We start from the raw sequence: 14,543 nt of genomic DNA, 5'->3' as shown, positions 1-14,543 counted from the left end.
ATCTGACACCCTACCAGCGCTGGCTGAAGTTTTAACTGGGGGCCAGGGAAGAGATTCCTTCACACAGACTGATGGTCCAGCAGGGAGCCCACCCCTCTGCAAACACAGGGAAAGCAGAAATGAGCTAATGAATGAATAATTTAATGAATTCCTCTGTGAACAAAAGGTGAGCCTAATATCTTTGAGGAAAAATATGAAAAATTCAGTCCTGGAGAAAATCCTCCAATGAGCACCTATTGCCTGGAGCAGAAATTCTCCTGGCAAGCCAACAGACTCTCTCAGCTGTAGTATCATAGAACAATTAGGGTTGGAAAAGGCTCAAAAGTCGTCAAATCTCCAGCACCACCACGTCTGCCACCAACCCATGTCCCCAAGTGCCACATCCACGCACCTTTTGAGAGCTTCCAGGGGTGGCGGTTCCACCACAGCCCAGCAGGATGCGTGCACAGTGCCAGCTTGGCTGCTGAGACATTTGCTCCTTCCCAATGTTATAAATGAAAATTTGTCTGGCTAAATTAAAATGAAAAAATAGAATATTTATTTTGCAATCAAATTCTATCTAGCCAGCCACAAGGAAAGAACAGAGCTGAGCCCGGGGTTGGCCCTGGGTGTGCAATAAGAAGTCGGCCTCAGCATAGGTTTTCCTCTATGCCCACACATCTCTATCTTGGCACAAGTGGTTTTTATAGGGAAAATTCCACCTGAGGCCAAGATTTCGGCAGCCAGTCTTTTTTTTTCCATTCAGAGTCTATAGGTTAATAAGATTTTCTTTTTTGGTGATGAAGAAGAAGAATAATTCAGTGTCCCGAGTTGTTGAATCCCTTGAAATTTATGGGAACGCTGCATTCACATGTATCTGCCCGAGGATTTCCATGATATCCATCTTGGGTTGTTCACGGGATGATCAGCGCCTGGGGTCCCCCGTATCTCTCTAGACATGGCTCATGTCTTGGCCGAGTCACATCCTTTCACTTGTAAATTGTGTTCTAATATACACCAGGTGGGGGGGGACTCCGAATACAAATGTGTATATTCTAACAAATAAATAATATCACATATGTCATACTAGAAATGGCGCGATTTATATTTCCTGTACACGACGCCAAGAAACACCCGAATGAGCGCCCAACCTTTCGGCAGCCCCAGGCTGACGGTGTCTCCGTGGGTACCGCCCCTGACGAGCCGGGGAGGGGCGAGGCGGGGCCGGGCCAGCTCCGATCCTCACAGCGGGCTCGGGCAGCGGGCTCCGAGCGATGGACGGACCGACGGACACCGGCAGCGTGGCCATCCCCTGCGTGGAGCTCAGCAACAAGATGAAGATGCCCGCCCTGGGGCTGGGCACCTGGCAGGTAGCGGCGCAGGAGGGAGGCAGGGAGGGAGGGTGGGCATCCGGAGGGAGATGCCGAGATGCGAAATAAAGTTAAAACCAACAAAATAGAGAAAGAACTACCCTTCACTACCCTTCTAAAAGCGGGATCCGTGCCCTGCGTGGGCAGGATGCGGCCGATGGCGGCCGCTTGTGTAACCGGGCAGGATGCCAGGCGCGGCGAGGGCAGCAGCAGGCAAGGGGGAAAAGGCAAAAAAAAAAAAAAAAAAAAAAAATATATATATATAAATTAGGGGCTGGAGAAGGTGGAAGGAGGCACAGAATAGAAGAGGGGAAGCGAGAGAAACCGACCAAAAACAGCGAGCGGCTGCGGCTCGCAACTCCGGGATGGGGTCGCGGTCTGGGAGGAGGATTTGGGGAAGGTGAAGCGGCGAAACTCCTTGGGTAGCACAGGGAGCAAAGAGGCGAAATGGCAGCGGAGATTGCGCTGCTGGCGGTGGCAGAGCTGGAAGGCTTGCAGAAACAAACTCCTTTCTGCTGTGTGCCCGCTCCCTGCAGAAATGCTGCCGTGCCTGGAAACTCCGTGGGGTTTCAGATAAAGGCAGGTGATGAGCAAACTCCAGGAGCAGCTGGAAAGGGGGACTGTGAGCAGCTGTCACAGCGCTGAGACCTGGCAGGAGACACGGCAGAGCCCATGACCGGCTTCTGGTTGCTTTCAGGCTCCTCCGGGAAAGGTGGAAGAAGTGGTGAAGTTTGCTATTAACGCCGGCTACCGCCACTTCGACTGCGCCTATTTCTACAAGAATGAAAATGAAATAGGGAACGCAGTCCAGCAGAAGATCAAGGAGGGAGCTGTGAATCGGGAAGAGCTCTTCATTGTTACTAAGGTACAAGGATGCAAGATTATTGGGGTATTTTGCTTTTCTTGCAGAGAAACCCTTGTTATACCTGTAAAGTAACATAGGGACCTATTCCCTTCTCTGACATTCACTTCATGGTTTTCTTGTTGTGTCTTAAAAGTCCCATCCTGTATTTGCAATCTGGACTCGGCTTTATCAGGAACTGCTGATAACTTAGGAAAGATACTACCTCTATCAATTGGATACACTCAAGAAAGATAAGGGAAAAAAAAAAAAAGCAAGACAGTTGTCTGGATTCATCAGTGATAAGCAAGACATTTAAAAACTCTGTCATGTATAAATGGTAATCCTGAAAGGGAACAGAAACCAAAGTATTTTATAGGTGTTTTCTTCATTCACACCACCACACCTTATCTCATCCACTTGTCCCAGACATGCTCCTTAGCAAAAAGAACAGTTCAACTAATAAATTTATCATGTGGGATTTTCACCAGCAAAACCAGAACACTTTGTGTTTAACTAAGATTTTCTACATTAAGCTTTGTTTTTGTTAAAGAATTTGGCTTAATTTAACAATATTGTTCTTCTATTTAAACAATTTGGATTTTGATTTCAAAAATGAACTAAAATTGATAACTGTCCTCAATGTGGACAGTTAAAAGGGACAGAAAGAAGGTACCTATGAGCTGCTCAATATTCAAAATTTAGGCTGAAAAAATAGTTGTAACACTAAGAGCTTTGCTGTGTCAGATGCACTTGCCAGATTGTTACATTTATATCTGAGACTATCTTCTTGTAAGTGGGAATCCTGACTCCACCTTCATGACAGCCTTGTGGTATGTTTGTCCTGCCTTAATAGTGAAATGTTACATCCTCATGTACTGACTTAAGTGGGGAGGGAGCTTTCCTCCCAGACCTCCAAGTGAGAAGCATCTGTCCCCCGGTCTGCCCTGTGGGAGCTGTAAAGTGACATTCGGCCTTGGTCTTTTCCACAGCTGTGGAACACATTCCATGAGAAGCCCCTGGTTAAGGTAGGACTGGAAAAGAGCCTCGCTGCACTCCAGCTGGACTACCTGGACCTCTACCTGATGCACTTCCCGATGGGATACAAGGTAGTCCTGCTCTTCACACCTTTCCTCCTTACCTACCCAGGAGCATGCTGCATTCTCTCATCTTTGCTGTGCCCATCTTCATCACACAGCTGGGATATGGGGTTCATTTGGCTCCTCCCTGATCCCGGTGGTAGGAAGAATTTGGTCACTGAAGCAGTGGTGTGTTTTAGCAGAGGGATCTGGCTTCTCATGCCTGTTGGAATGAGGTTTTAGTGTGAGTCCCTCAGGTCGTCTGGCAGCCAGCACAGGATTCTGGTTACAGCAGGGACATCTAGGTTTTTGGGGATGTTGGCCTGGTCTGAAGTAACCAGTAGTGAAAAATGAAGCATAGCACAGAAGGAATGTGTTTCTTCACCCAGTCTACATAAATAATAATCTAAAATAAAGGGGCTGGGGAGTGTCAGTTCCCTTCTCTCCAGGCCTGCCAAAGTTACATAATTATTACTAATCCCCACACTCTTTGCATGCAGGGACTGGTTCTGCAAAATACAGCCCTCATCCAAAAGAGAATACTAATGGACAAGCATAACTTTTAGTTATGCAATATGTTTAAACCACCTGCTGCCTGTAAATGCAGCCCAAAGTGCTAGCACTCTGTAGGAAATTCAACATTTTAAAAAGTTTGTGTATTATGTGCCTTGATTTAACAGGCTGGTGAAGAGCTGCAGCCTCTGGATGAGAAGGGTCACAGTATTCCCAGTGACACAGATTTCCTGGACACGTGGGAGGTAAGTCAGTATTTGCTCTTCAGAGCAAGTATCAGCACTGAAGATAGAGATCTGTGAGCAAAATGAAATTGAGGGGTATGTTTGGGTGAGAAGGACAGCCGCACAAAATTGTATTTCAACCTGCTTGTATCTCTTGTTTTGGGGAGCAAGAAGGGGATGTTTTTAGTAAGGCTAAAGAGAAGGAAGCTATCAAAACTGTAGGTGCTGTTCCTGAAGTATCTGGATACACACAATAATAGAACCAGCCCTTCAGGTGAATCTAAGTGTGGCTGGGTAAATTTACTGGGTGTTCATACAGTTAGGATTCTGTTTTCTTTTATTAACTGAGATACCTTTATGTAATCTAATCCATCATGAGTTGTTTGTTCATTTGCCACAAGCCTGAGAGAAATAAAAAAAAAAACTACATTAAAAAATGTCGTTTGACAGTAATGCCACCAACTCACACCCACCTTGGTTGTCCTTACTCGTTAGGCCATGGAGGAGCTGGTGGATGCTGGCTTGGTAAAAGCCATTGGTGTCTCCAACTTTAACCATGAGCAGATTGAAAGAATCTTGAACAAGCCAGGACTGAAGCACAAGCCTGTAATGAACCAGGTGAGAGTTTTGTTTCCATTCCTCAGCTAACCTTGCAGTCTGGAACCATAGAATGGATTAGGATTGGAAGGTACTTTAAGGATTGTCTAGATCCCCTTTCCATGAGGCTGGAACCTTCCACTTAGAAGTATTCCTCAGTGTATTTAGAATGTGTGTGTGTATACATAATCAAATTAATATAGTATATAATACACATGTTCTATATAAATAATACATATTTAGAGTAATCTTAAATATATTCAACAAAATCCCCCTGGGAGTTTCTGCACCAGAACGGGACTATACAGAGATGCACAGGACTTTCTCATTTCTCAACATAAAATAAACTACTCCATTACAGAAAGGAGGTTGAAGAGTACAATTACATACCAAATTCTTACCACATACCTCATGAACTTAATCACAAGACAGCAGCAGCTTAGGGATATTCTGATTTTCTTCCATTTCAGAAATTCTTTGCATGCAGCTGAGGGTGCTGAATGCCCATCTCTTCCAGATGGGGAATATCCAAGGAAATCCCACACTAGCTCAGGTGTAAGTTAACTACTGTACACATTTTTCATGTCACCATGCCTGGTAGTGAAGCTGCAGTGTTCAGATACAGCTGGGTATGTGCACAGGGCCACGTGAAGCAGCACAGACACAGCCCTGTGGTCATGACATGGCTTGTGGCAGCTGAGCAGCATCCCCATGGATCTCCTGTTGCTTTCAGGATATCTTACCCAAACATCTATTTGCAACACGGACTTGCTTCCTTAGGTTAGCTCAGATCATCTCCCCAAGCTTCTCCAGGAATGAGAGAGGCTCCTTGAGGCAAGGAGAGGTTGGGTGCATCAGAGCAGAAAATAAACTTGAGGCATTCTGAGCTGGCCCTCTGACGATGCAATCCTGCCCTGCAGTAGTCCAAGAAGGCTCATTTCCCAGATTCCACACAGATAACACTTCCACTCATCTGTTTTTTGCTTTCTGTGGGTAATATGTAGCATGAGAAAGCTCTGTTCTCTGCTAAGCCTCTAGATACTGCTGTGACATTCACAACTTTTTCATAAAACAGCTTTGAGTCGTGATGCTGGAAGTCAAGTCTTCCCATTTTCTTTGACTCAAGAGGATTTAAAATGTCATGCTCTGCAGCTCAGCAAAGTCTGCCTCTTTGATCAAACATCCTTCTGTGCTTGCAGGTAGAATGTCATCCATACCTGACCCAGGAGAAGCTGGTCAAGTACTGCCAATCCAAAGGGATTGCTGTGACAGCATACAGCCCCCTGGGCTCTCCTAACCGCCCATGGTAAGAGAGCTCTGCAGCCTTCCTGCACACAAAACACTGCAGCTGTGAAGATTATTATTATTATTATTATTATTATTATTATTATTATTATTATCACTACTACTACTATTATTATATTGGTAAATGATACAGTTAAAATGTCTTGATGCAGACTATGTGACATGATGCAAGGCTCCTACAGGGAAGCTGTCACCTTTCTACTACCATCATCTCTATTTTTTAACAGGGCTAAGCCAGGGGAACCCACGCTTATGGATGACCCCAGGATTAAAGAGATTGCAGACAGACATCATAAAAGCCCTGCCCAGGTAAATTGTCAGAGCAAACCATTCTTCCTCCTCAGATGTCTTACAGGCCAGTCATAGTAGATGCTACTTTCTCTAGAGATACATTATAATGGGGCTCAACTTCACTCTTTATTCTTCCCAAGTTCTTAACAGCATTCATAAAAATTATCAGATCTTTTCACGGAGGTCTTGAGTGCCAAGTTTTGGGTTGGACTGATCAGCAATGGTACGTGCTTACCTCAGGTGTCCACCTTCCTAATTTTTTATTCCTTTTTCCAGCTAAGTTATTGTTCAGAAGTAATTTGGAGACATATTTGATTGCCTCCAATCTGCTTGTGTTCACAAAGAATTACTGAAAGCTGATTGATTATTTAAGATTTTTTTTTTCTCTATTAGTTTGTTAGTCACACAAATTAGTTGTTGCCTGGGGTGTGCAGAAGCTGCACTTCAAACAAAGCCACATGTTCATGTGAAATCAAAGATAATCATATTTTAAGAGAGGCAGAGCAGGATGAAAACATTGTATGCAACAGTTGTTTTTTTGGTTGGTTTTTTTTTTTGGTTTTGGTTTTTTTTTTTTTTTGTTTTGTTTTGTTTTGTTTTTTCAGGGAGGGAACTTTTAAATTCTGTAAACATGCTTTTCCTTTTATGGACTTCCAAAAACTGAACCTTCATGAGGTACTTACCTGTGAGCCCAAATTATATGTAGTGTCATTATGCTCACTGAGTCTGAGCACTCACATAATACCAGAGCATCATATTTTTTCTCCCCTTGCTACTACCCTAAACAAAAACAAAACAAATCCTGCGAAAGCCACAATATTGAAACAACATAGGCTAGAAAAAAAATTACAGTTTGCCAGTCTTCTGTCAAATACATGAGCAAATCCTGGCATCTCAAACTCCTGTATGCAAAGTGGTAGTTTTTCAAAGAGTGAAAAATAAATAACAGATTAAAAAAAAAAAAAATCCACAAAATGTGTTTGAATAGATGTCTTGGGACCTCAGTGTTCATGCTCCTCCTTGTTCTTTTCTAGGTCCTGATCCGCTTTCTGGTGCAGAGAGACATCATTGTCATTCCCAAATCTGACAAACCGCACCGTGTTGTGGAAAACATGAAGGTGAAGATCCCTTAGGAAATGCTGCTGGCTGGTTTTGTGCAGGATAGGCACCCACAGCCATAGCCCCTCTGTGTTTCCAAGCAGCACCTGAGGCACTGGAAGAGGGGTACAGAGATTTGAAAACTGGGGCTCAGCACTACCAAACCATGTGGGAAAAAGCAGTTTGTTCCAGCTAGGAGAGAAATGGGTTACACCAGGGTTGTCTGAGCCCTGCTGCTGCAGAAAGGGAGGCCCAGGTTTGGACTTGCCCTTGGGGAAAAGGTTAACTTAGGGTGTAAAGGAACAAGCTGTGAACAAACAGCAGACCTGTTAGAGTTTGTCTCACTGTGAGGCTGTGGCTCCCCTTGGCAGTGAAGTTCAGCTGGATAAGTTTGCTCATAAGGTGTGGCACCTTATATAATACCTCTGTGTTGCTTTCAATTCACGGTGAGAGGGTTTGGAGTTATTTTTCCTGTGAAAACCCAGCAAGAACTCTTCAGATGAATAACTGTGAGGCAACTATTTGAAGTTGCTACTCAGTAGCTCTCTCTCATAGCAGAAAATTACCTTCAGTTTCAGTATTTGTGACATATCCTGAGCACCTAAAGTCTTCTCTGTGTGCATTACAACACAAAAGTGCAGTGGTGTTGGGATTCAGCTACCCATAAATGTAAGACCTTGCTATGAACAGCACCTCAGAAAGAACAGGACTGTCTTGATGACTTCAAGGGTTCTTATTTGCCTGAGAAATAAGAGGATTGCTTAACTCTACTTAATGCATTCCTTCCTCAAGTCCTAAGTGTGTGCATGAAGCACACTTAGGAGCTAACTATTCACGAACCCAAGTAAAAAGAGTTGGTTTTGTTTTTTTTTTTTTCCTCTTTCCTGCTAGGTGTTTGACTTTGAGCTGTCGAAAAAGGAGATGGATGTCATCCTCAGTTTTAACAGGAACTGGAGGGCAGTTCCAGTGATCCAGTACGTTCCTTATTATCCTTACTATCCCTTTGTCCTATTTCTGTCTGTATTTTCACTCCCCCCGTATTGAAAACATACATGACCAAAACCAGGGAGAGCTCATAATTCAAACTTGAATGAGGCATGTCCTGCATCTTCAGGAGGGAGATTCATTTGGAGCATTCCCTCCAGCACATTGGTGTTCCAGGGGCTTCTCCAGGCCTGTGTTCAGTTCAATGACAGCTGCAGAACCCGAGTTCTGCAGTGAGGGAGGGAGACTGCCACAAGGAAATGCTGCTCAGGTTACTTTCTGCATGCTTGAATAACAAGGTTTTTCTCTTTTCAGAGCTGTCAACCACAAGGACTACCCCTTCAAAGCAGAGTATTAAATGCAGGTTGTTCCTGCAGGACCTTCTTCCAGATTAGATGTGCTCTGCAGCTTGATCTTGGCTTCTTCTTCTGTACTTGATAATGGTTATGAGCAGTTAGTTTTTCCTCCTTTTTTTAAGGAGGAGACCACTAGCTGATACAAGAATACAGCAATAAGGGTGGGGTTTTTGTAAAGATGCTTAGCAGAAATCTGGTTTTGTTTAGTAGTGAAAAGACAATGTCTTTTCCTTTCCTTTTTATCTGGTCTTCCTTAATTAGAAACATGCTTAACAAAAAACCAGGAACTTACATGGAGTTTTTTATATGTTACTTCCAGTGTGGTCAGTCATACCGGCTCATGAGTCACTGTCAAAGTATGCTCTAATTACATTGCTTTTATATATTTGTAATGTTCATAGAGTATTTCTAATACTTTAAAATTTTATATGAATAAAGTTTATTAACCACAGAAGTTGATCATTGTAATCCTTAAACTGTTTTATAGTTATAGTTTATAGTTTGGCATGTTTTTCTAAAGTCTAGGGTTTTACAAGTTTTAATACAGATAGAAATAAGTTTCTATCATTTCTGTATGAGGACAGGACATACAGATCACTTTGTGGCTTATTCTTCAAAGCAGGATTGTACTCTAGCTAGGACCTAAAGAGGAAAGCTGTAACTGTTGCCTCACACAGCCCTTCCTCTGAATTCCTAGAAACTGAGCTCCTGTGTGATTCCTGGGGAAAGCTGAAGAAAGCATCATGGGCAGGGATAACTCACAGTAAAACCCAGCCAGTTGAACATAAGGGCTGACTCCAACATCAGACTGGGAGTCTCAAACATAAACTGAGATTTTTGCAACTCTGCTGGCAGCACCCAGAATATTACACTCAGACACAGGCTGGTTTTATCTGAGGAAAGCACGGGAAAAAATTCTTCTTCAAAATCACCAAAGTGAACCCTGAGACAGCTTCACAGTTAATTGCTCTAAAATATTTTCAGACAGATTTTGCTAGGCCAAAGTCAGGCTGGTTTGTGGCAGCAAGAGGGACATCCTTAGGGTTTTTTCACCTTATTTCACATGGACTTAGCACAATTTCTTTCCCACTTACAACAACTGGTCCATTCCTGCTCATTAACAAACGGGGCTGCTGATGGAAATGTTCCATTTATTTCAAATGCAGTTGCAGAATATATTGTTTGAACAAAATGTTTTTATTGCAGCTATCAGATGTATTTGAAAGACTCAGAGCAGTGTTTACAAAACCCCCAAACAAAAACCATGACAACTCACAGACAATGGTAGGCACAGTTTCACCCCCTACAGATAACTTTGTGCATCTCTATTTGTAAACAAGATGTTTCAGCCAAGCAAGAGGAGCCCAGCTTTGGGTTGAAATAGAACCTTACACTTCTTTAGGAAGAAGTCAGATGCTGTAAGATATGGAAGTGGCGATAAGGGAGGTCCTGGGGGTTCTGGTGCACCACAAAGCTGTTAACAACATGCTTAGGGGCTACTTGAGTTGCTCAGTTTATGCCACCCATACACTGTAGGATGTAAATGCTAAACTGTATGGCATGTAAATTCAAACCAAGCTGACGTCTTAGAGCCATGTGTTTACTATATACAAATGAAAACATCTGTAAATATGATATTCAGGAGAGAGAGGTAAAAAGAAGCGTCACAAAGATAGAGGTTTACTTCATTTCTTGTAGACCTGGTGTACAGCACTGATGGATGGCAAGATTTAGTGTACAGTCATTTGAAACAAGCTCCAACTCTGTTTACATTTTTTTCTTTTTAATTATGGTAGTTTTATATAAATTAAACTACAATGTTTTATACAAGTGACCTATTTTTGACCCTCTATACCCTTACCTTTTCCTCTTTTAAAAACTATACTTTCTTTTTAATTACCCATTACTGGGCAACAGACATTTAAATTTTTTAATACTTATCTCACCATACCTCTAATGACAATTATGAAATCTTACTATAGAAAAGTGTGTGATTTTGTCTTTATTTTTTTAAGCTGTGATATTGGCTAATTATGTATGTTTATTGCTAAATATAATACTCTAGCACATAGTAAAGCATTCTACCATTAGTAGTGCCTTTAGGCTAAACCTTGTAAAGCTATGTGTGTATATATATTCTAGATTGCATTCAATTACTAGTCACTAACAACAAAAAGAAATATCAGTACCGCTGTCAGCTAACATAATCATCCAAATTTAGGTATTAACTTAAACTAGAATGGAAAAATTGATACTTAAAAAAAGTATAAAACAAAAAAAAATAAAACACATTATTGATGCAGTATTTCTCATGACATGGGCAACTTACAGAAAATATTACATTGTCAACTAAAGATATTTCTTCCATGCCTTAGTCTAAAGTGCAGAAAGAAAAAGACTTCTGATAGGTTTGCTGCACACCTTTCCCAAGCAACTTCACTTTACATGTGTTTTGGGTGGACCTGTAATGCCAGCTGAAATCATTGTTCAGATACATATTTATGGCTGTCAGTAGGAGAGTCTATATATTTCACAGCATGGGTTTCTTTAGGAATAAAGGCTCTTGTGCAAAGGCAGTACTATTCTGATGAATGTCTAGACTGATTATTAAATACAGTGCTAATATACATGGTTTTAACTGGGATAATGCAAAAAGACATTTTGGTAAATAAACATAAATATAAAAAGAACAATTTAGCACTTTTTCCTTTTTTTTTTCCCCCAAAATTGATTGGTCCAGCGTCTTTAGTGGCCTTCTACGGTTCTTTCTCAAATTGTCTCAAACCTGCTGAGAAAGAGACAGATTAAATATGCCTTGAAACAACCCAAACACCTCTCTAGAACAGAAAAGGCACAGCTCTCTAGGTTAACATGTAAGAAGGCAGGACATGAGCTGGGTGCTGCTCTGCTCATGCACTGGGGATGCTCTGAGGTGGTCCCAAGGAGGACAAAAATCAGGATTTCAGCCTCTGAGGAGAGGCTGCTCAGCAGTGTCCAAACTCCTCTGCTGGGACTGTTCCTGTGGGTGGAGAACACCTCCCATGGGAGCAGGGCTGCACTAACCCTGAGCCAGCCCAAAAACCCCTCTCGTGACACTTTGGTTTGAAAAAAGACAAAGAGGAGCAAAACCATTCTGCTTTGCGTGACTCTAAACCAAAACCAAAAGTTTACAGGTGTACCATATGTCTGCCTTTACATAAAACTACTAAAAATGTGTGGGCACATATTGAAGTGTGGAAAACAAGGAGTTTTTCTCTATTTGGTCATTTCACTCTTAGTAAAGAATCGAAGGATGCTGCAAAGTACCCTTAAAGATATTAAATTGGTCAATGATCTTCCATTCTTCCCCACTGGTTTTAGCCATACAATTAGTTTAATTGGCTTTATTTGGAGTGCTTTAAGTTAAAATAAAAACAAAAAGCTAAGAGGACTATTCTGCTGATTTCTTTCTGTAAAACTAAATTGTCTTTCACCAACTAGTGGTTTCAAAATGACAATAGCATAACTATTTTTGCCTTGAAAAGACACCAGTGCACAGCTCCAGCAAATGAAGTTTCTCAGCATTCATGCTTCAATATTATTATAATGGAGTTTTTGAAAGGCAAAGGCAAAAAGGGGGTTTTGGCATCTACCTGAACAGCTGCAGAATTTTAAAACACAGGTATGCCTATGCAAAAAGTAGCAATGTTTCTATATAATAATAGGTACTACAATGTTTGCATTGTATTATCATGTGCATATCATCAAATATTGTATGTATTATTTTATTAAATATGCATATAATGGTTTATGTTAACATTATGTGTATAATATTATTATATAGATGTAATAATATGTATTAAACTATAGAAACAAGTGCAATGTATGCATTATGGCATTACTTACCATTAGTCTCTGATTTTTTCCCCATAGCTGATACCTGAAAAAGCAAAAACACATTATTAAAACCCCATATAGAAGAACATTGCTATTTATAACAGGAAAAAAACATCAACAGATGTCCACACATAACACAGCTCTGCCAAACAGGAATATAAAAGTGATACACTGCTTTCTGAACCTCATTGTGCTTTCTTTTCTAGATTAAAAAGTTGGGTTAGTAGCAGAATATTATAATTTAAATACTGCCCAGAAGTGTTATTACCTTAGAAGAAGCAGCTGGCTTCTCCACTGACTGCTTCTCCCAGAGATTACGTTTGCCAGATACATCTCCTGGTCTTAAATCCTGTATTTTTAATGTCAGAAAACAGAAATCAATATTAGTTCAGGTTTATTTTCACTTGTTAAAGAAAAAGTTAGAATGCAACTTCCTCATGAGAGAAGTTGAGGAATATCCACCAGAGGTAAACATTGCATTGTCTATGAGTTATAAAGAATTATATTTCACAAAATAACTCCACACATATCCATATTTTAAGAAAAACAACCAATCCTGTTGCATCTATTTCATATGGCACAGACTGGTCTTAACTCAGTACATTAAACTTAGGAAGTGTAGTGAAGAGTTACTGCACCCTCATATTTTTAGAAAAAAAATATCCTATTTTTTGTAGAAAAAATACCCACTTTTTTTTTCAGGGAAAGTATTTCTGCTAGGGAGGAATTCAGAAGTAGCTTTTCTTGGTTATTTTACATCAAAATAAAAATATTTTATTTTTAAAATTATGTAAAAAACCAAGCTGGAGTTTTAATAACAACAAAAGAGCAGATCCTACTCTATATCCCTAAATACAGATTTCAGCACTTATCACTGTAGTCCTTCATATCCATATATCCATTTAAATTTCCATTGCATCCATTGCAACCTTAGGATGTGCCAATCACTAGCCTGACAAGAGGAAAGAAAAAAAACACAAAAAAACCCCACAAAACAAGATTTAAAAAAATCAGATGAGGTAAAGTGATTAAAGAATAGTAGTAATCTCTGAAATTGAGTGTATTTTTGAGAGTTTAATCAAAGCTCCATAAAAATGTCAATTAGATTCTTGGGGAAAAGGAAGGCTGCAAATGAAAATGGCATCTGCTGGGCAGATGGATTGATCTCTATCTCTGTGCATGGCAAACAAGAGACTCAAATAATTTTGGACATAAGTAGTCTCCTTTTCAGGAATTGTTCAAGTCCTGCATGGCTTCCAGGATTTTGTAGTAGCCATCTGTATGGAGGTAAATGAGAATTTCTACCTGTAAAATGCTCAGTGATAAATGGAAATTAGATTCTTGCAAGGGATATTTTCACCCAGCAGAGACCCTCCAGAACGGATCCTAATTTGCAGCCACACAGGGTTGCTGATGATTAAAACTTGAAGCCAATTCTGCTCTTTGAAAAGGCAGTTCAGTAGTAACAGAGGAAGGAAGAAAGCAATTTTGACCTTATCACAAAGCCATTTGCAGTGGACATCATCACAAATCCTCTTCCATAGCCCTGAAATAATTTGGGATCTGTGATTTGTAAAACTGAAATCTTTGCTGTGCCTTGAATTCAGTATTTTTTCCAAAATCCAGAAGAATCTCAATGACCACAAAAACTTTGAACATTTCTTAACTTTGGTGGAATGTGATGAGGGTGAGAAATTATTTGCTAAATAAGAAATTCTAGGCTTCCCTTAGATTTAGCCTGACTAAAAAAAAAGTAAAAATCACACATTATAGATTTATATAAACCTTCATAGTCAATTATAAACAGGTTTACCTGACCAACTTAGCAAACAGACCCCCAAAGAAGAAGAAGAGGAGGAGGACACGTTCCTTCAAGCAGAGACATTGAAAGAAGAAAAAACAATCTATTGAGAAAGAGGGAGATTAAGACATAGATAGAAACAGTTGGCTGAGGGGAAAAACAAGAGATTAGTTTTACATTGTCTAAAAGATGCAACTTAAAAGAATAAGAGAAAAATCTGGAGGCAGAT

The 14,543-nt window shown here is 40.7% G+C and overlaps 2 protein-coding genes across 31 annotated transcripts in view; one reads left to right on the top strand and one right to left on the bottom strand.

Moving 5' to 3' along the window:
- The first annotated feature begins 1,169 nt into the window (after nucleotides 1–1,169).
- On the top strand, nucleotides 1,170–9,091 carry LOC110482638 (aldo-keto reductase family 1 member B10). The gene is made up of 10 exons (XM_021552049.3): nucleotides 1,170–1,349; nucleotides 2,047–2,214; nucleotides 3,183–3,299; nucleotides 3,950–4,027; nucleotides 4,502–4,624; nucleotides 5,803–5,909; nucleotides 6,136–6,217; nucleotides 7,234–7,317; nucleotides 8,189–8,271; nucleotides 8,597–9,091. Exons 1-10 carry the CDS (start codon nucleotides 1,254–1,256, stop codon nucleotides 8,637–8,639), a joined length of 981 nt encoding a protein of 326 aa, XP_021407724.2. The 5' UTR covers nucleotides 1,170–1,253; the 3' UTR covers nucleotides 8,640–9,091.
- Nucleotides 9,092–9,768: 677 nt separating this feature from the next.
- The window catches only part of CALD1 (caldesmon 1), a 225,761-nt gene continuing 220,986 nt past the window's right edge, over nucleotides 9,769–14,543 (bottom strand). For 21 of the 30 annotated variants that reach the window (XM_085570013.1, XM_085570018.1, XM_085570012.1 and 18 more), the window contains 3 exons: nucleotides 12,782–12,862; nucleotides 12,523–12,556; nucleotides 9,769–11,425 (listed from right to left, as the gene is read on the bottom strand). In XM_085570013.1, the coding sequence (XP_085426139.1) occupies nucleotides 11,394–11,425; nucleotides 12,523–12,556; nucleotides 12,782–12,862 (147 nt within the window). In that variant the 3' untranslated portion in view covers nucleotides 9,769–11,393. The remainder of the gene's footprint in view (nucleotides 11,426–12,522; nucleotides 12,557–12,781; nucleotides 12,863–14,543) is intronic. The other 9 variants (XM_085570030.1, XM_085570029.1, XM_021552045.4 and 6 more) reach the window with 1 other exon arrangement.

Source organism: Lonchura striata, chromosome 1A (assembly GCF_050655825.1).
Source record: "Lonchura striata isolate lonStrDom1 chromosome 1A, ASM5065582v1, whole genome shotgun sequence".
NCBI classification, from domain to species: domain Eukaryota; kingdom Metazoa; phylum Chordata; class Aves; order Passeriformes; family Estrildidae; genus Lonchura; species Lonchura striata.
This window is presented reverse-complemented; position numbering and strand designations above follow the sequence as displayed.